The sequence below is a fragment of the Oncorhynchus mykiss genome, chromosome 10, assembly GCF_057628025.1.
Source record: "Oncorhynchus mykiss isolate SJ-2025 chromosome 10, ASM5762802v1, whole genome shotgun sequence".
Lineage (NCBI taxonomy): Eukaryota > Metazoa > Chordata > Actinopteri > Salmoniformes > Salmonidae > Oncorhynchus > Oncorhynchus mykiss.
Window position 1 is genome coordinate 51,369,816 of NC_143031.1, and position 22,019 is coordinate 51,391,834.

Genomic DNA, 22,019 nt, shown 5'->3' on the forward strand with positions numbered 1-22,019 from the left:
TCTCACCTGGTGGGGTCAAAATGATCACAAGAACGGTGAGCAAAAATCCCAGAACCACACGGGGGGACCTAGTGAATGACCTGCAGAGAGCTGGGACCAAAGTAACAAAGCCTACCATCAGTAACACATTACGCCGCCAGGGACTCAAATCCTGCAGTGCCAGACGTGTCCCCCTGCTTAAGCCAGTACATGTCCAGGCCCGTCTGAAGTTTGCTAGAGAGCATTTGGATGATCCAGAAGAAGATTGGGAGAATGTCATATGGTCAGGTAAAAACTCAATTTGTCATGTTTGGAGGACAAAGAATGCTGAGTTGCATCCAAAGAACACCATACCTACTGTGAAGCATGGGGGTGGAAACATCATGCTTTGGGGCTGTTTTTCTGCAAAGGGACCAGGACGACTGATCCGTCGAAAGAATGAATGGGGCCATGTATTGAGATTTTGAGTGAAAACCTTCCATCAGCAAGGGCATTGAAGATGAAACGTGGCTGGGTCCTTCAGCATGACAATGATCCCAAACACACCGTCCGGGCAACGAAGGAGTGGCTTCGTAAGAAGCATTTCAAGGTCCTGGAGTGGCCTAGCCAGTCTCCAGATCTCAACCCCATAGAAAATCTTTGGAGGGAGTTGAAAGTCTGTGTTGCCCAGCAACAGCCCCAAAACCTCAGTGCTCTAGAGGAGATCTGCATGGAGGAATGGGCCAAAATACCAGCAACCGTGTGAAAACCTTGTGAAGACTTACAGAAAACGTTTGACCTCTGTCATTGCCAACAAAGGGTATATAACAAAGTATTGAGGAACTTTTGTTATTGACCAAATACTTATTTTCCACCATAATTTGCAAATAAATTCATAAAAAATTCTACAATGTGATTTTCTTTTTTTTTTTTTTCTTATTTTGTCTGTCATAGTTGAAGTGTACCTATGATGAAAATTACAGGCCTCATCTTTTTAAGTTGGAGAACATGCACAATTGGTGGCTGACTAAATACTTTTTTGCCCCACTGTACCTAGTGTTAACTTTAGCTGTTTTTTTCTTGTTCTTAGCATGACCTTCATCGCAATTGAGACAAAGCAATTAGACATTGTTCTTGGGGGGGGGGGGGGGGGGTGCTAGTTACCCCCTAGTAACGGTGACAAATTTGCACAACTGCAGCATTGAAATGAGGTTGAAATGAAAAATAATGGGACTGTTGCATCAAAATCCGGGGTGTTTACTTTCTGCGTGGCTTGACACGGTAATAACCTAATTTGAGACGTTGTGGAGAAAAACAACGGACCCCTCTGATGCAGTACGTTACTGTAACGTATTGCACTCATTTGCAACTAATTTTGTGCCGTACAGCCTCTTTCCACCAGGGTTAGCCCCTCTCTCTCTCGTATATTTCCTTGTCCCTTTGTTTGTAAGGGGGATACCTAGTCAATTGTACAGCTGAATGCATAAATTTTTTTTGTCATCACTGCAATCCATCAAGACTTTAAAAAGCTGTGACAGCTGCTGTTTGCTTCTTAACTTTAGCACCCCCCTAAAAACCTGACACAAACCTTCAAATAGGTATGTATTGACACACACACACATCTCTTTTATAGTGTTTTATTTACATTTTAGAGGTGATCAGTTGGACAGATCGGGTGAAAAAAGCAGTTTTCCCCACACCTTTCACTATCACACAGTTGGTTTCACTTCTCCACCTGCCATTTTAAAAAAGACCCGAAGGAGCTAATTTCCTTAAAATCGTGCAGAAACAGGCATCTTGAAGGTCTCGTCGTTGATTTTGCTGAAAGGGGAGAAATTGTGCTTTACAATGGTATTGATATTACAGTTGACCTGGAAGTATTATGTTTTGGGGGCGCTAAAATAAGGTCAATATTATGAACCAGCACTATGTACAAAAGTGTGTTAGTTACAGTTACCCTACTCATCTGGCTGGTAGAGAAAAAAAAAATAGTTATTCAATATGCGCCTCGGATCTGGATAAGGATGCGCTCAGTTGTGTACTCGTTGTGTGTTCACTTGTAGCCTCAATCAAAGATTTTTATAACTAAACCAAGATGGACAACAGCCTATCATTTCCATTGAGAACAGAAGTCATAGTGGGCAGCATAAGCAAGGAGGTGGGCAGAGCCAAGCATGAGTTTGCGAGATCCTATGGTCCCTTTGTAGCATAAATCTGCATATTTCAGTTGGGGAACGCCTACTCTGAAGTGCACATGTGCAATCACTCAATTTGCTTTTGCACTCCTAAACGATGCACTTTTGTTTTACAAACTTTGGCAAAGGCTAAAGTCTACAAAATTTTGTCCACTCTGTTCATAAGATTCTAGTTTTGGGAACTGTATTTAGATAAAATGTTTCATCGATGAGAATGTGCAGGGGTAGGCCAAAATCCATCTACTCTCACTGCTGCCGCTGGGCTTCCCCTCATTACCATTTTTTGTAGTGAGTGGAAACGCCAAGCGGAAGCTTCAAATTCATACATCATCCATTGAAATATTTCAATCTGTGACCCGGTCACGGTGAGCCATGTGAGTGAGCGACGCTTTGGCAAGCAGAAGGGAATTAAAATCATTATTATACAACGGCCACTGGCCGCAAAAGGCATGGATTTTTTTTTTTTGGTGGCATTACAGCCACACAAAGGGGATGTAGCCGGGAAATCTGAGTTATTGTGAATGAGACTGAAGTGTGTACAGCCTGCACAAAAAAACAAAGCTGCCTTTCATGCTACTGTTTTCAAATCATCGTTAGTTGCATCATGCAGCCTTAGAATGTATAAAACATCTAAACATATAGCCCAATGTTTTTTACAACTGAAGTTGCATAAATAACTCTAAATGAAGCATAACAGGTGGAACTGTTTCTTAACTGCTCAACACAGAATAGCCGTGTGCACTCCCTCAAATCATTTGGAGAAAATAATATTTCACTATGAAAAATGTTTCGCTACGGTCTACAACTAATGAATACACCCCATTGATTGTCTAGTCAAACCACAAGTTTATCCCGGGTCCAAAAAGTTGATCCGAGGACAACCTAGACCGTACCTGTCTAGAGCAGAGTGACAAATGTTCTCAACTAAGTTGCTCCTATGGTTAACAATTAGGTCTATGTTGGGTAGGCCTTAAGTCAATGAGTTCATGTCCTAGACCCAACCATGTATAGCCTATCAGCTGTAGTTACATAGACCCAAGGACACAGAATGGGATCTGACCCGGATCCGAGGGTCATCTATAGTATTTCCTACCCCAGACCCGTGAAGACCTAGTCCACACCCTGTAGGCTTCAGGCCATTGGTTGGCAGATCACCAGGCATGCTCTTAGGGCTTTAAAGAGAGCGGAGCAGGTCATTGATATGACTCCCTGATAAAAATGTAAAGGCTTTAGAGTTCAGCGGAAACCAAAACAGTCATCTCTGCAGGTGTTTATGTTAATTGTAGATGGTGTTAGGACTTGAGCACTTGGTGTTTGATTTCCGAAGCTGCAATGCATCCCTTAAGTAATTTCACATCTTTAATGTCTCTGATCTCTCTACTGCTCTCTCCCCAGGTATAGACTGCGCCTTCACAGTCACAACCAGCAATGCAGATGTGAGGGCTAAAGAGAATGAAGGTAAGTCCTGGAGAATAGAAATTGGCTATCAATTGGCATGTTGAGCTTTTCTGAAATAAACAAAAGCTTTCAACTGTCACATTGTCTATTACAAGGAAGGAATACAGAATATATTGAAAACGTTTTATTGTATTTGTCCCACAGCTTTGTGGTTTAAACTGATTAGACTGTTCTCTACAGGTGCTGATCTTTACTGCACTCACTCTGCTGACTTTGGTGCAAATGCCAGAGTTGAGTGGAAGTTTAAGGACATGAAGGGTTCTACAACCCATGTCATTTTTGATGGGAAACCTACCAGTAAGTACATCAACTTTTCAGACTGATTCCAAAGAAATGCATTACGTATGGCCTCTTGTATTTGTAGGACTTGTGATTATTAGCTTGTATATTCATCCACATTGGTCTAACCGTTATTCTTGTATTCAAACCAGAAGAAGAACTTTTGTTATCCCTACAAATGAGTGACTGGCCATTCCTCCAGTATAATGTTTCCTCCCTCTCTCAGCACCGTATGCCGACCGTGTCACTAAGTTTGATGGGATGCTGAGGTTCAGTAAGGTGACACGGAAAGATAATGGGGAGTATTACTGCGCGGTGTCTGGTAGTCAGAATTTTGGGGAGGTCAAAGTGAAGCTCACCGTTTTAGGTAAGTATAATCTAGAGGACTGTTATTAGCATGTTTTTTTTTAAACCACTCCTATAACAAATTGTAGACTCAGATACTCAGCAAGAAGGCCTGATTTTCATTATTACTGAAACGGGACCCAAGTTTTACATATAAAGATGCAGTCCATTAAAAAAATTGAGGCCCCTTACACTTCAGTGTTGTGATCCTGAAATGCTAGCAAAACGCATAGCGCATAGAATTAAAAAGATATTGTTCGATATTATTAATCTTGATTATACAGGTTTTTTTACATGGAAGATAAGCGGGAGATAAAATAAGACAAGTACTATAAACAATAGAACACTGAAAAATCTGGGAAACCAGGCCTGGTATTCATAGCTGACTTTTAAAATACTTTTGATAAAGTACAACTGGAGTTTATATAAAAATGTTTGGATAATCGCTTATACAATGGTCTGAAATTATGTACAGTGCATTTGGAAAGTATTCAGACCCTTTGACTTTTTCCACATTTTGTTACATTACTTATTCTAAAATGGATGAAAAATGTCTCAATCTACACACAATAACCCAAAATGACAAAGCAAAGAGGTTGTAAGAATTTTTTGCAAAGTTATAAAAACATTTCAACTGAAATCAAATTAAGTATTCAGTCCCTGTACTTTGAAGCACCTTTGTTGGCAGTGATTACAGCCTTGGGTGTGACGCTACAAGCTTGGCCCACCTGTATTTGGTAAGTTTTTCCAATTTCTGCTCTGCAGATTCTCTCCACCGCTGTCAGGTTGGCTGGGAAGTGTCACTGCATAGCTATTTTCAGGTCTCTCCAGAGATGTTCGATCGGGCTCAAGTCTGGCCTCTGGCTGGGCCACTCAAGGACATTCAGAGGCTTGTCCTGAAGCCACTCCTATGCTGTTAGCTTAGGGTTGTTATCCTGTTGGAACATTCACCCCAGTCTGAGGTACTGAGTGCTTTGGAGCAGGTTTTCATCAAGGATCTCTCTGTACTTTTCTCAGTTCATCTTTCCCTCGATCCTGACTAGTCTCCCAGTCCCTGCCTCTGAAAAGCATCCCCACAGGATGATGCTGCCACCACCATGTTTTACTGTAGGGATGGTGCCAGGTTTCCTCCAGTCCAAATAGTTCAATCTTGGTTTCATTAGACCAGAGAATCTTGTTTATCATGGTCTGAGAGTCTTTCTGGGCCTTTTTGGCTAACTCCAAGCTGGCTGTCGTGCCTTTTTTACTGAAGTGGCTTCCGTCTGCCTACTCTACCATAAAGGCCTGATTGGTGGAGTGTTGCAGAGAGTTGTCGTTCTGGGAGAGTCTCTCCTCCACAGAGGAATTATGGAGCTCTGTCAGTCCATTGGGTTCTTGCAAAGATGTCTAAACCGGTTTTCTATTTGTCACTATGGGGTTTTGTGTGTGTTTGAGGATTTTCATTAAAAAATATATATTTTAGGATAACATGGGAAAAGTCAAGGGGTCTAAATACTCTATTAATGCACTGTATCTATTTATTAAGACCATTTGAAATGTGAGCTATTAAAATCATATCCAACAATCTCAAGGGTCTAGAAATCCAGGGGTTAAAAACAAAGTTGTCATTGTATGCAGATTCATGTTTTCTTTTATATCCACAATTTGGATCCCTCCACAGCCTCATAGAGGATCTAGATACTTTTCAAACCTCTCTGGATTACAACAAAATTATAAGTGTACTATTACATATTAGATCACAAAAAATTTGACATTACCGCGTTGTTTACTAATAAAATGGTCTGACTGATGTGGACAGTCTTAATTTCTTTCAGGATATGATCTCAGTACAATATATTTTAATAGAAATTAGCATAAAAATATATAAGAACTTGCTACCATAGAATGGAAAATACCTGTCCATTTTGTATGAAAAATCACCCTGAGTAACTCTTCAGTCATATCCCAGTTTAACTATTTACGTATGGCCTTGCCTATATCTAGCAACTTGTTTTTTTTTAATTATGAAAAAATATTATTTGGAAACGGCGAGCCAGACAATTGGACGGGCCTATTTATATAATATGAATTCGAAGCTCAAATATTATTGAAGCATTCGACCTCACTAAAGGCATGAGTCATATGTATAACTTTTGTATCTGAAGTTGTTTTTTAGCAGATTAAGAATGTCTCGCCAAAGTTCAAGAATGGCCTTTTTCCCCTTTATTCAGATTACAACCTCTCACTTTTGGTTATTTAAAAATGTATTCTCAAATATCGCAATTTAAAAAAAAAAGACATGCTCTAGAAAGTTGGTTGCTATTTCAGTTTAATCCACCAGAAAAGACGGAACAAATATTATGGTTAAACTCCAATATACTAATGGATAAAACAAACATTTAGTTTTGGAATAAAATAAATATTTTGTTAACTCCACCAGTCCTCTTACATTGTTAAGTCACATGCAGCTAACAAAAATATGGAAATATCTGCTCTACTCAAATTTACAACCAACTAATCGCAACATTACTGCAAAAATGGAAGAGGGGAGAAGAGTAAGGAACTTGTCAGTCGGCCCTGCATTAATAAAGACCAAAATTGGCTAAAGAAAATTGTGATTAATAAAGTATACCAGTTTAATTTAGACACACATTGCCAGCTGTGCCACATAGATTGCAAAATAGTTCAAGTTTTATGAACTGATGACGCCGGATTTAGAACTTAGAATTTTTTATGTGTACGAACGTGCCAGCTCTGCAGATTTTACTGTGAGACAATCATTAGATATTTTGAGACTGTCTAATATATATATATATTTTAGCTTGTTTTTGGTCTGAAGGATTGGATTAAATACAAACTAAAGATCACTGTTGCGAAATGTATATCGTATGCATAAACTGGAAGGGGAAGCCTCAGTGTTCTATTAGTTAACTCCAAGGAGGGGTGGTAGGGTTAGGAGAAAATATTTACAAAACATTATATAGTACCAGTCAAAAGTTTGGACACCACCTCATTCCAGGGTTCTTTTTATATTTTCTACATTGTAGAATAATAAAGACATAAACTATGAAATAACACATGGAATCAAAGTGTTGAACTTCAAATATATTTTCATTTGTTTAAAGTAGCCACCCTTTGCCTTGACAGCTTTGCACACACTTGGCATTCTGTCAACCAACTTCATAAGGAATGCATTTTAATTAATAGGTGTGCCTTAAAGTTAATTACAGAATTTCTTTCCTTAATGCGTTTGAGCCAATAAGTTGTACATTCTTCAATATAGGAAAAATAAAGAATCCCGTGTTACATTTCCACCCCAATTTTTTAAAATATATTTTTTTTAAATGTCAGGGGATTCGAAATGATGCAGACAATTACATTGATGGAAGCTGCAATATTAAAGCTGATCTACCCCCTAAACAATTTGAGATTTGACTTGTATCATTTGTTAACTAAGCGAAAACAGCCCTTAAATGTGTTATGGCCATATACCAAAAACCCCCAGAGGTGCCTTATTGCAACTTATTGCTACTACTTTTACAACTGATTACCAACATGAATACAACAGTAAACAAGTGTTTTATGCGTCATACCCATGGTATATTATCTGATGTACCTACAGCTGTTTCAGCCAATCAGCATCCAGGACCCAAACTACCCGATTTATTATTACATAAGAGCTAGACACTGCTTTGAGGGATTATCTTCGTCGGAGTTCATCTGAGTTTGAGCAATGATATTGCCTGTAAATGTTATAGACAGGATAGAAACTCCCTTGTAATGTGACAATTTTATGATCGTGTGTGAATTGATTCAGGATACCGCGACAATAAGATGTCAGTGTAACATATTACGTTTTCCTGCAGTGCCTCCATCCATGCCTATGTGTAGGGTCCCAACCTCTGTGACAACGGCGCGTAGCGTGCTGCTTTCCTGCCATGATGCCCAGGGGTCACCTCCCCCTACCTACAAGTGGTACAAAGACAATAACCCTCTCCCTGAGGACCCCAGCAAGTTCGCTGCCTTCAGGAACTACACCTACAAGATCAACACTGTCAATGGCAACCTGGTCAGTGTTCCTGCGTCCTTTTCACCCCAACTCTCATTGCTAGGCCTATACAACATTAACCTGGGTCATATTCATTGGAGCACATTGGAACAAAACGTTTTGCATACACGTACACAATTATGCACTTGATTAAGAATTATCGAGGATAAGCAGTCTACTTATATCCATTGTGGCCCTCTTTCATGATAGTGTTTGGCGTATGTGACCGACCGCCTTGATTCGATCTAATGTAGCAAAAAATGGAATGGTGTTTGAAATTGTGTTTTTTACATTGGATAAAAGCACACACACAGGGCTACAAAATGGTTAATCATAGCCTGCATTTGAGGAACAGTGGGAAAGTAATTCTGGTTTGAAAGTTGATCAACTTGTAAAGTCACTTTTGACAACATGACCTTTTGAATGTTTTGGTACCTACTGGAGAGCTCTCCTTTGTATACACCATTCAGCATCGTTCACACCCTCTTAAGCTTTAGCCACACCCATCTCTATAAGGGTTGATCCGAGCGTTCTGTTTTAACAGTCAAGCACCCAAGCCAACTGGCTAACAGTTGTCGCATTGATGTTCTATTAAAATGGGCACATGTAGCCACCTAAGCAATGAACCATAATCTCCACTCATTACTTTTTTCCCCCTTCATTCTGAGTGGTTATCGAAAGGGAGAGAGCTGGAAAGGATTAAAAAAAATATAAATACATTGACAATAGCATCCATTCTCATTGGATGTAATAACATACTTTGTGTGAGAAGCTCCACAGGTCATTAGTGGTGGTTCATTAAGCCAATCAGAAATACTATCAGGGTACGTTTTATTTACCTGCATTTGCCCGCAGGCCAGGTAGCCTATAGACCTACTTCTATGCGTGCACGTCCTTACGCAACATTGACAGTAGCGCTCCAAACAAAAGACGATGACTAAATTGACAAGTCGTAAATGGAATGAAATTAACCAAAACTTTTCTCTTGTGTAGTATATGTTGTGCTCTGTGCAAACAACTTCTCCACTCTGACAATGAGAACTGCAAAAGACAGGAATAATATTGAATGCATTAACAGATATTCACATAACCAAGCACATTGTAGATTACAAATTATAGGCATTAACGGTAAATGTACTACTGGTGATTTTTATATGTAATGGGGAATTGATATACAATAACAATCAAGGCAAACAATTCACACAATGAAGTTACGAAAGTGCACAAATTGGCACGAGTCACATTGAGACGTGCAGACCCTTGTGGAGGCCACGTGGATGGCACACTACAATGGATTAGTTCACTGACATGGGTGTGACTCAGACAGGTGTCCTGTGTGCCATTTCAAAAAAAAATGTGTGCTACTGCTCGAATAAAAAAAAGTATATCTTGGTCGACCAATAGCCTATTGACCAAATGGTTGACTAATTGGGGTCAGTCCTACATCCTTCATTATTTACAGTACAAGTCAAAAGTTTGGATACCTACTCATTGGAAGGTTTTTCTTAATTTTTTACTATTTTCTACATTGTAGAATAGTGACGATGCAAACTATGGAATAACACATGGAATGATATAGTAACCAAAGAAGTATTAAACAAATCTAAATATTCTATTTTTCTAAGTAGCCATGCTTTGCACACTCTTGACATTCTCTCAACCAGCTTCATGAGGAATGTTTTTCCAACAGTCTTAAATTAGTTCCCACATTTTGAGGACTTGTTGGCTGCTTTTCCTAAACTCTGCAGTTCAACTCATCCCAAACTATCTCAATTGGGTTGAGGTTGGCTGATTGTGGAGGCCAGGTCATCTGATGCAGCACTCCATCACTATCCTTGGTCAAATAGCCCTTACAGCCTGGAGGTGTGTTGGGTTGTTGCCCTGTTGAAAAAAAACGAATGATAGTTCCACTAAGCGCAAACAAGATGGAATGGTGTATTGCTGTGGTAACCATGCTGGCTAAGTGTGCCTTGAATTCTAAATAAATCAGTGTCACCAGCAAAGCACCCCCACATCACACCACCTATTCCATGCTTCACGGTGGGAACCACATATGCGAAGATCATCCATTCAGCTACTCTGCGTCTCACAAAGACATGACGGTTGGAAGAAAATATCTCATTTGGACTCACAAGACCAAAGGACAGATTTCCACTGGTCTAATGTATTTTGCTTATGTTTCTTGGCCCAAGCATGTCTTCTTATTGGTGTCCTTTTAGTAGTAATGTCTTTGCAGCAATTTGAAGGCCTAATTCAGTCTCTCCTGTGAGCAATTTCTGTTTCTTAAACTCTGCATTTATTTGGGCTGCAATTTCTGAGGCTGGTAACTCTAATGAACTTGTCCTCTGCAGCAGAGGTAACTTGTGGTCTTCCTTTCCTGTGGTGGTCCTCATGAGCCAGTTTCTTCATCAGCGCTTGGTTTTAGCGACTGCACTTGAAATTTTCCGGATTGACTGACCATGTCTTAAAGTAATGCTGGACTGTCATTTCTCTTTGCTTATTTGAGCTGTTCTTGCCGTAATATGAACTTAGCCATATTTGGTAAAAAATTATCTTCTATATACCACCTCTGCCTTTTTCACACCACAATTGATTGGCTCAAACACATTAAGAAGGAAAGAAATTAACTTAACAAGGCATACCTGTTAATTGAAATGCATTCCAGGTGACTACCTCATGAAGCTGGTTGTGAGAATGCCAAGCGTGTGCAAAGTTGTCATCAAGGCAAAGGGTGGTTACTTTGACATTATTCAAATATAAGATTTTAATTTAGCACTTCTTTTGGTTACCACATGATTCCATGTTATTTCATAGTTTTTACATCTTCACTATTCTACAATGTAGAAAATAATAAAATTTAAAGGAAAACCCTGGAATTAGTAGCTGTCAACTTTTGACTGTTACTGCTAGAGGTCGACCGATTATGATTTTTCAAAGCCGATACCGATTAATCAGACTTTTTAAAAAATGTTTTTTTTATGTATTTGTGATAATGACAATTACAACAATACTGAATGAACACTTATTTTAACTTAATATCAATACAATCAATTTAGCCTCAAATAATATGAAACCTGTTCAATTTGGTTTAAATAATGCAAAAAAGTGTTGAAAGTAAAAGTACAATATGTGCCATGTAAAAAAGCTATCGCTTAAGTTCCTTGCTCAGAACATGAGAACATATGAAAGCTGGTGGTTCCTTTTAACATGAGTCTTCAGTATTCCCAGGTAAGAAGTTGCAGTTATAGGAATGATAGGACAATTTCTCTCTATACGATTTGTTGATATACCTTTGCCTATTGGATGTTCTTATAGGCACTTTAGTATTGCCAGTGTAACAGTATAGCTACCGTCCCTCTCCTCGCCCCTACCTGGGGTCGAACCAGGAACACATCGACAACAGCCACCCTCGAAGCAGCGTTACCCATCGCGCCACAAAAGCCGCAGCCCTTGCAGAGCAAGGGGAACAACCACTCCAAGTCTCAGAGCGAGTGATGTTTGCCACGCTATTAGCGCACACCCCGCTAACTAGCTAGCCATTTCACATCGGTTACACCAGCCTAATCTCGGGAGTTGATAGGCTTGCAATCATAAACGGCTCAATGCTTGAAGCACAGCGACGAGCTGCTGGCAAAACTCACGAAAGTGCTGTTTGAATGAATTCTTACGAGCCTGCTGGTGCTTACCATCGCTCAGTCAGACTGCTCTATCAAATCAGACTTAATTATAACATAATAAAACACAGAAATATGAGCCTTAGGTCATTAAAATGGTCGAATCCGGAAACTATCATCTCGAAAACCAGGCGTTTATTCTTTCAGTGAAATACGGAACCATTCCGTATTTTATCTAACGGGTGGCATCCATCAGTCTAAATATTCCTGTTACATTGCACAACCTTCAATGTTGTCATAATTATGTAAAATTCAGGCAAATTAGGCAAACTGTTGCATATACCCTGACTCTGCGTGCAATGAATGCAAGAGAAGTGACAATTTCACCTGGTTAATATTGCCTGCTAACCTGGATTTATTTTAGCTAAATATGCAGGTTAAAAAATATATACGTCTGTCTTGATTTTAAAAAATGCATTGATGTTTATGGTTAGGTACAGTTGTGCAACGATTGCTTTTGACGCACCCCATCCCGTTAGCGGGATCATTTTCATCAACACCCGCTGAATTGCAGCGCGCCAAATTCAAATAAAATTACTAAACAGTTTTAATTTTCATGAAATCACAAGTGCAATATAGCAAAACACAGCTTAGTTTGTTAATCCACCTGTCGTGTCAGATTTTGAAAATATGCTTTACAGCGAAACAATCCAAGCATTTGAGTTTATCGATCACTAGACAAAGCATTATGAACACCTAGCATCAAAGTAGCTTGGTCACGAATCAGAAAAGCAATCAAATGAATCACTTATCTTTGATCTTCAGATCTTTGCACTCAAGAGACTCCCAGTTACACAAATGTTCCTTTTGTTCCATAAAGATTATTTTTATATCCAAAATGCCTCAATTTATTTGGCGCGTTATATTCAGAAATCCACAGGCTCGAGCTGTCACGACATTGCAGACAAATTCCAAATAGTATCCGTAATGTCCACAGAAACATGTCAAGTTTTTTATCACTCCTCAGGTTGTTATTAAAATGAATAATTGATAATATATCAACCGGGATAATCACTTTCTCAATAGGAGAGGGAGAGACGGTGGCTGCCCCACTCCGGTTGCGCAAGCAAAACTCATGCGGACACCCAGTGCAATGTTATCTTTCTCACTCATTTTTCAAAATAAAAGCCTGAAACTATGTCTAAAGACTGACACCTTGAGGAAGTTATAGGAAAAGTAATCTGGTTGATATCCCTTTAAATGGAGCGAAGGCAGAGCTTTCAAAATTGAAGCCACTTCCTGGTTTGATTTTCCTCAGGTTTTCACCTGCAATATCAGTTCTGTTATACTCAGACAATATTTTGACAGTTGGAGACTTTAGAATGTTTTCTATCCTAATCTGATAATTATACGCGTATTCTAGTTTCTGGGCCTGAGAAACAGGCAATTTCAAATGGGTATGTTTTTCATCCAAAAAAATCTAAATACTGCACCCTACACTCAACAAGTTAAGGAGAAGTTTATCTTTAATTCTGAATAACACTATCTTTCTATCAATGTTTATTATGAGTATTTCTGAAAAATCACCGGATGTTTTGGAGTCAAAACATTACTGCATGTAAGGCACCAATGTAAATGGATATTTTTGGATATAAATATGCACATTATCGAACAAAACATACATGATGTCCTATGAGTGTCATCTGATGAAGATCATCAAAGGTTAGTGATTAATTTTATCTACATTTCTGCTTTTTGTGACTCCTATCTTTGACTGTAAAAATTTCAGTTTTTTTCGACCTGGTTATGACCTAACATATTGTGCTTTAGCCGTAAAGCATTTTTGAAATCGGACACAATGGGTAGATTAACAAGAAGTTTCTTTCATTTGCTGTATTGGACTTGTTAATGTGTGAAAGTTACATATTTCTAAAAAAATATTTTAGAATTTCGCGCGCTGCCTTTTCAGCGGAATGTTAAGGGGGTTCCGCTAACGGAATGCCTGCCCTAGAAAGGTTAATCGGTCTACCTCTAGTTAGGAATAACCAAAGCCTTAGCATGCTCCCATATGGCCATCCACCGCTTATGGGTTTAGCCTTGGAGGGCAAACCATTTACTTCAACCACATGTTCCCTCCCTTGCAAGTAGGACATACAACCCATTCAAGAGTGGTACTTCCCAACCTGCCTTTAACTTGGCAAGTAGGATGTTATGATTAACTGTATCAAAAGCCTTGAGGTTAAGCTGCACCATTATCAATCTCCTTCCTTATGTGGACATTTTTAAGTATGAGTCGGTAGAGTATGATTTTATGAACCTTGACTGGAATTCATTTAATGAGATTATTTACAAGTAGAGCTGCTCATGGACCACACGCTACGATTTTGGTCTTGACAGTGAGGATGGAGACTGGCCTGTAGTGCCCACGGTTGGTCCTTGTGCAAATTAATGACTGGCCATTTTTTGTTTGGGAATGTACCTAGATCAAGAGGTTAATTATGTGAGTAATACATGGGGCAATTTGATCTGCTGCATCTCAACAACTTTGCTGGTATAGCATCCAAGCCAGTGGCTTTGGAGCAGTTAAGCTCCACTAGCATTTTAGCTACCTTGCCTACATAAACACTTTTTAAAGGAGAAAGAGTTGGGTTGGACCCCAGATTGGCGTAGTAGCTCTTGAGTTGTTAATTCCCAAACAAGTGGTGGGTAAGTTGCTAACCAACATATTAGCAACATAAGTAAAATATGAGTTGAATTCATTAGCCACCATTGTTTTGTTGGAAACCAGATCACTCATAATGTCTAGGCTTTACTACTAGATTTGTTTTTGGCAGTTTCTACATCCTAATTCTTAGAATTAATTTAGTTGGCTTTTGTTCTCTGCAATTTTGTCAGTGGAGTACCCCCCTCTTGGCTGTTATCTTTTTCTGAACATCATTCCTCTTGAGCCCTTTCTATATAAAAGGAAGTCAGAATGATCTTGGGTTTTACTAAACTCAGCAAAAAAAAGAAACGTCCTCACTGTCAACTGTGTTTATGTATACATATAAGACAACAGAAACAAACTGATCAAGTTCCACAAGACATGTGACTAACAGAAATGGAGTAATGTGTCCCTGAACAAAGGGGGGGGGGGTCAAAATCAAAAGTAAGTAAGTCAGTATCTCATGGACTGCACCAGATTTGCCAGTTCTTGCTGTGAGCTGTTACCCCACTCTTCCACCAAGGCACGTGCAAGTTCCCAGACATTTCTGGGGGGGGAAATGGCCTTAGCCCTCACATTCTGATCCAGCAGGTACCAGACCTGCTCAATGGGATTCAGATCCAGGCTCTTCGCTGGCCATGGCAGAACACTGACATTCCTGTCTTGTAGGAAATCACGCACAGAACGAGCAGTATGGCTGGTGGCATTGTCATGCTGGAGGGTCATGTCAGGATGAGCCTGCAGGAAGGGTACCACATGAGGGAGGAGGATGTCTTCCCTGTAACTCACAGTGTTGAGATTGCCTGCAATGACAGGCTCAGTCCAATGATGCTGTGAGCCACTGCCCCAAATCATGACGGCCCCTCCACCAAGTCGATCCCGCTCCAGAGTACAGGCCTCGGTGTAACGCTCATTCCTTCGACGATAAACGTGCCCATAGGTGACTCTGTTGCCGGTGGTGTCTGGTGAGGACCTGCCTTACAACAGCCCTCAGTCCAGCCTCCAGCTGTGGAGCTTCTCAAAGTAATGTTTTCCTTCACCTCAAACAGTAAGCAAACAAGGTCTCTGTTTTTACATAATTGAGAATTACAATAGTTCCTCAATGTATTTAAAATCTTTCTAGCTTTCTCCCTTTCAATAACTACTGTAACCACAAATTTTCATTCTCTGGTCTAATGGAAATGTCATAAAATATGCCTGCCTGATTACTTATCAGTTCTCTACTTGGACTGAAATAATAGGTTCCTGTAATCATTTTGGGAGCTCCACAATACATTCAAGCTAATATTCTAGAAAAGGAGTTCAAGCAGTAAACTTGAGGTGCTGGTTAAGTCGAGCAACTGGCCTAAAGCTGTCTGTTCCAAGCTCACTAGCACATGATACTCAGAGGGCCCAGAATATTTTATAAAATGTTGCAAGTTTGCTAGCACAAGCTTTGAGCCAGACCCAAGTTAATAGTTGATACAATGTTTCATATTTGTTGCAGGCAGGACATGTGCAGCCAATGTGATCAAATAAATATTTTTAATCAGGATATTTTCTGCAGTGTTTTATTGGTTGGCTTTATGTAGGCCCATTTTTACACAATTGGCAGTAAAACATACTCATAATAAACATTGATAAAAGACACAACTGTTATTCACAGAATTAAAGAAACTTCTCCTTAATGCAACTGCTGTGTCAGATTTCAAAACTTTACGGAAAAAGCATAATTTGAGTACGGTGCTCAGAGCCCAAAACAGCCAGAGGAATATCTACCATTTTGAAATCAACAAAGTTAGAAACAACACCATAAATATTCACTTACCTTTGATCTTCATCCGAATGCACTCACAGGAATCCCAGTTTCAACAATAAATGACTGATTTGTTCCATCATTTATGTCCAAATAGCCACCAATAATAATCCATCTTCATGAGGCGCGAGCATTTCGTGCAGACAAACTCATAAAGTTCCGTTACAGTCCATGTCAAACGATGTATGATATCAATCGTTAGGATGTTTTTAACATAACATCAAAGTTCCAACCGGAGAATTCCTTTAAATTCCTTTGTCTTCAGTTTTTTTCAAGCAGAAATTGGCTTCCTGCAACACTAACTCAAAGTTCTGGGACACTAAAGTCCATGGAGAATAAGAACACCTCCTCCCAGCTGCCCACTGCACTGAAGATAGGAAACACTGTCACCACTGATAAATCCACTATAATTGAGAATTTCAATAAGCATTTTTCTACGGCTGGGCCATGCTTTCCACCTGGCTACCCCTACCCCGGTCAAAAGCACTGCACCCCCCACAGCAACTCGCCCAAGCCTTCCCCATTTCTACTTCTCCCAAATCCAGTCAGACGATGTTCTGAAAGAGCTGCAAAATCTGGACCCCTACAAATCAGCCGGGCTAGACAATCTGGACCCTTTCTTTCTAAAATTATCTGCTGAAATTGTTGCCACCCCTATTACTGGCCTGTTCAACCTCTTTCGTGTCGTCTGAGATTCCCAAAGATTGGAAAGCAGCTGCGGTCATCCCCCTCTTCAAAGGGAGGAGATACTCTTGACCCAAACTGCTACAGACCTATATCTATCCTACCCTGCCTTTCTAATGTCTTTGAAAGCCAAGTCAACAAACAGATTACCGACCATTTTGAATCTCACCATACTCTCTGCTATGCAATCTGGTTTCAGAGCTGGTCATGGGTGCACCTCAGCCACGCTCAAGGTCCTAAACGATATCTTAAACGATATCTTAACCGCCATCGATGATAAACATTACTGTGCAGCCGTATTCATTGATCTGGCCAAGGCTTTCGACTCTGTCAATCACCACATCCTCATCGGCAGACTCGACAGCCTTGGTTTCTCAAATGATTGCCTTGCCTGGTTCACCAACTACTTCTCTGATAGAGTTCAGTGTGTCAAATCCGGAGGAGGGTCTGTTGTCCGGACCTCTGGCAGTCTCTGGGAGTGCCACAGGGTTCAATTCTTGGACCGACTCTCCTCTGTATACGTCAATGATGTCGCTCTTGCTGCTGGTGAATCTCTGATCCACCTCTACGTGGACGACACCATTCTGTATACTTCTGGCCCTTCTTTGGACACTTAACAACCCTCCAGGCAAGCTTCAATGCCATACAACTCTCCTTCTGTGGCCTCCAATTGCTCTTAAATACAAGTAAAACTAAATGCATGCTCTTCAACCGATCGCTGCCTGCACCTGCCCGCCTGTCCAACATCACTACTCTGGATGGCTCTGACTTAGAATACGTGGACAACTACAAATACCTAGGTGTCTGGTTACTCTCCTTCCAGACCCACATCAACCATCTCCAATCCAAAGTTAAATCTAGAATTGGCTTCCTATTTCGAAACAAAGCATCCTTCACTCATCACTCTAAACAGCCTTGTAAAACTGACCATCCTACCAATCCTCGACTTTGGCAATGTAATTTACAAAATAGCCTCCAATACCTTACTCAACAAATTGGATGCAGTCTATCACAGTGCCATCCGTTTTGTCACCAAAGCCCCATATACTACCCACCATTGCGACCTGTTCGCTCTCGTTGGCTTGCCCTCGCTTCATACTCGTCGCCAAACCCACTGGCTCCAGGTCATCTACAGGACCCTGCTAGGTAAAGTCCCCCCTTATCTCAGCTCGCTGGTCACCATAGCATCACCCACCTGTAGCACTTGCTCCAGCAGGTAGATCTCTCCGGTCACCCTCAAAACCAATTATTTCTTTGGCTACCTCTCCTTCCAGTTCTCTGCTGCCAATGACTGGAACGAACTACAAAAATCTCTGAAACTGGAAACACTTATCTCCCTCACTAGCTTTATGCACCAGCTGTCAGAGCAGCGCATAGATTGCACCTGTACATAGCCCATCTATAATTTAGCCCAAACTACCTCTTTCCCTACTGTATTTATTTTACTTATTTATTTTGCTCCTTTGCACCCCATTAAATCTATCTCTACTTTGCACATTCTTCCACTGTAAATATACCATTCCAGTATTTTACTTGCTATATTGTATTTACTTTGCCACCATGGCCTTTTTTTTTTGCCTTTACCTCCCTCATCTCACCTAATTTGCTCACATTGTATATAGACTTATTTTTATACTGTATTATTGACTGTTTGTTTTACTCCATGTGTAACTCTGTATGTGTCGAACTGCTTTGCTTTATCTTGGCCAGGTCGCAATTGTAAATGAACTTGTTTTCAACTTGCCTACCTGGTTAAATAAAGGTAAAAGAAAGGCACTGAGAGGTAACTCTGTTGAGACCGCACGTCATGAGACCAAGGCTCTCTGCCAGACCACTGACTCAGGTGAGTCAGTGACGGTTGCCATCTAGTGGAAGCCCTAGGAAGTGCAACCTCATCCATATCTCAATGTGTTTTCGGTAGGTCAAGCTTTGAAAAACTACAAACCTCAGATTTCCCACTTCCTGGTTGGATTGTTCTCTGGTTTTTTCTTGCCATATGAGTTCTGTTATACTCAGACATCATTCAAACAGTTTTCGATACTTCAGTGTTTTCTATCCAATACAACTAATAATATGCATATATTAGCATCTGGGTCTGAGTAAGAGGCAGTTCACTCTGGGCATGCTATTCAGCCAAAAGTGAAAATGCTGCCCCCTATCCCAAAAAGGTTAAAGGAATTAGTCCAGTGTTATAATCGGAGTCATGATTTTCATGACTTGTGACTCTGACCTCAGACTCGCCTTCTCGACCATTGGTGACTTACTTGCCTTCCTGCGTGCTTGTATTTGGACTGGACAGGCTACTACTGTATATGCAGAATATTAACAACACTGTGCGCAGAGGAGCAAGGGTTCTGTTCTCTAGCTAGCAGTAAGGACACTGGCACACGCAGCTGTGGCGAAGAAAGTGCTGAGTGTGTGCAGGCTCTGCTCTAGGTCTGCCTCTGATCGTAGGCAACACATCGCGCAGGCGACTCGCTTGCTTCCTTGTAACCAACAGTCACCAGCCTGCTCTTTTTTTGGCTTTGCCTGGTTAAACACTAACTGCTTAATGAAATTGAAAACCAATAGGATCACATTTTAAAAGTATAACTGCATTCTAGCTATTGTATTGAAGACCCTCTTGCAATTATTGGAAGTAATAATCTGGTCAATCTGACAGCAGCAATAGCCAATTCTGTCTAGAGACCATTCATCCCTTAAGTGTGCCCATCACTGGTAGCAATGACACAGCAGATGATTATCCCAGGCCAGGTGCGCTCCCCACTGCAGGTGTTTCTAGACCCGTCGCTGGGATAGTGACTAAGGGGGCAGTGGAAATCGGTGAGGGGATACAATTTGGGGGGGGGGTTCTTGCATTGGAAAGTAGCAACCTAGTTATTCATGCATGAAAACAAAAGTAATGAATAGCAATTTGACTTAGAATACTGACATAACTGCTAATGTGAACCGAACAAAGCAGCGATACCAAGTACGCCTAGTAAACAAAATATCAGATTGATACAGGCTAGTCAGAGTAAACAAAAGGCGACTGGAGATTCAAAACAGACTACTACAGTGAGATGCAGCATGCTTCGAACATGGATAATGATGGTGTTCATGAGTTCAGCGACATGTTGTGATTTAGCACATTGGAGCCTTAGCGGGCAATTTCAGTTTGCAAAACCTGGCGAGCGACAGCTCCGCTTCCACCAAATTGGGTTTTGCTTAGATCCAGCAGTGGTTTCACCTTCTATAAAGTCAAGGGCACACAGTTGGCTATTGCCTTCTCTGTTCTTGGTGAAATGTCAGAACGATGCAGTCTTTTCTCCTCTGTCCTGCTGGCCTACTGTACTGTCTACCACGTATTGCTGGAGTTGTACTTGCATAACATTGTCATTTGCTTGGAGCTGGTGGTGCGTTAGTGCCACTGTCACACCAACTTCTCGATGCACTGCGGACCACTGACTTAAGTGTAAAGATCTGTTGCTTTTGCCTGGAGTAATTTGTTTGAAGGATCACGAAGACTGAAGAGGATGTAAACTGTCACTGCCTTCAGCAGCCCTGTAGCCTCGAGTCTTACTGTGTTTTTTATGAACACTTGCATTCAGTGCCCAAGGAACTCCAGCGCTGTCAACTTTTAAGGTCTACTGACACAGTAGCCAGGTGTCCCCTGCTACTTTGGCTTTGTTTCCCTACTTTATCAAAGCCAATTTCTGATATCCATCGTGGCAGTTTAGCTGGTTTGAGCTAGCTAAATAGGCTACGGCTAATAACACATGTGCTGAATAGTAAACTCATTGGAATGCCAAACAGGCTGACCATAGTTGGCTGTATAACACACATACAGTGCCTTGCGAAAGTATTCGGCCCCCTTGAACTTTGCGACCTTTTGCCACATTTCAGGCTTCAAACATAAAGATATAAAACTGTATTTTTTTGTGAAGAATCAACAACAAGTGGGACACAATCATGAAGTGGAACGACATTTATTGGATATTTCAAACTTTTTTAACAAATCAAAAACTGAAAAATTGGGCGTGCAAAATTATTCAGCCCCCTTAAGTTAATACTTTGTAGCGCCACCTTTTGCTGCGATTACAGCTGTAAGTCGCTTGGGGTATGTCTCTATCAGTTTTGCACATCGAGAGACTGACATTTTTTCCCATTCCTCCTTGCAAAACAGCTCGAGCTCAGTGAGGTTGGATGGAGAGCATTTGTGAACAGCAGTTTTCAGTTCTTTCCACAGATTCTCGATTGGATTCAGGTCTGGACTTTGACTTGGCCATTCTAACACCTGGATATGTTTATTTTTGAACCATTCCATTGTAGATTTTGCTTTATGTTTTGGATCATTGTCTTGTTGGAAGACAAATCTCCGTCCCAGTCTCAGGTCTTTTGCACTCCATCAGGTTTTCTTCCAGAATGGTCCTGTATTTGGCTCCATCCATCTTCCCATCAATTTTAACCATCTTCCCTGTCCCTGCTGAAGAAAAGCAGGCCCAAACCATGATGCTGCCACCACCATGTTTGACAGTGGGGATGGTGTGTTCAGCTGTGTTGCTTTTACGCCAAACATAACGTTTTGCATTGTTGCCAAAAAGTTCAATTTACGACTGATTGTTGTCCTATGGACAGAGTCTCCCACCTCAGCTGTAGATCTCTGCAGTTCATCCAGAGTGATCATGGGCCTCTTGGCTGCATCTCTGATCAGTCTTCTCCTTGTATGAGCTGAAAGTTTAGAGGGACGGCCAGGTCTTGGTAGATTTGCAGTGGTCTGATTCTCCTTCCATTTCAATATCGCTTGCACAGTGCTCCTTGGGATGTTTAAAGCTTGGGAAATCTTTTTGTATCCAAATCCGGCTTTAAACTTCTTCAACAGCATCTCGGACCTGCCTGGTGTGTTCCTTGGTCTTCATGATGCTCTCTGCGCTTTTAACGGACCTCTGAGACTATCACAGTGCAGGTGCATTTATACAGA

At 40.8% G+C, this 22,019-nt stretch overlaps 1 protein-coding gene across 1 annotated transcript in view; it reads left to right on the forward strand.

Moving 5' to 3' along the window:
• The window catches only part of f11r.1 (F11 receptor, tandem duplicate 1), a 40,035-nt gene that overhangs the window by 11,408 nt on the left and 6,608 nt on the right, over positions 1-22,019 (forward strand). Inside the window, exons 2-5 of the mRNA XM_021618972.3 lie at positions 3,549-3,611; positions 3,792-3,908; positions 4,117-4,257; positions 8,081-8,283. Coding sequence (XP_021474647.1) covers positions 3,549-3,611; positions 3,792-3,908; positions 4,117-4,257; positions 8,081-8,283 — 524 coding nt within the window. The remainder of the gene's footprint in view (positions 1-3,548; positions 3,612-3,791; positions 3,909-4,116; positions 4,258-8,080; positions 8,284-22,019) is intronic.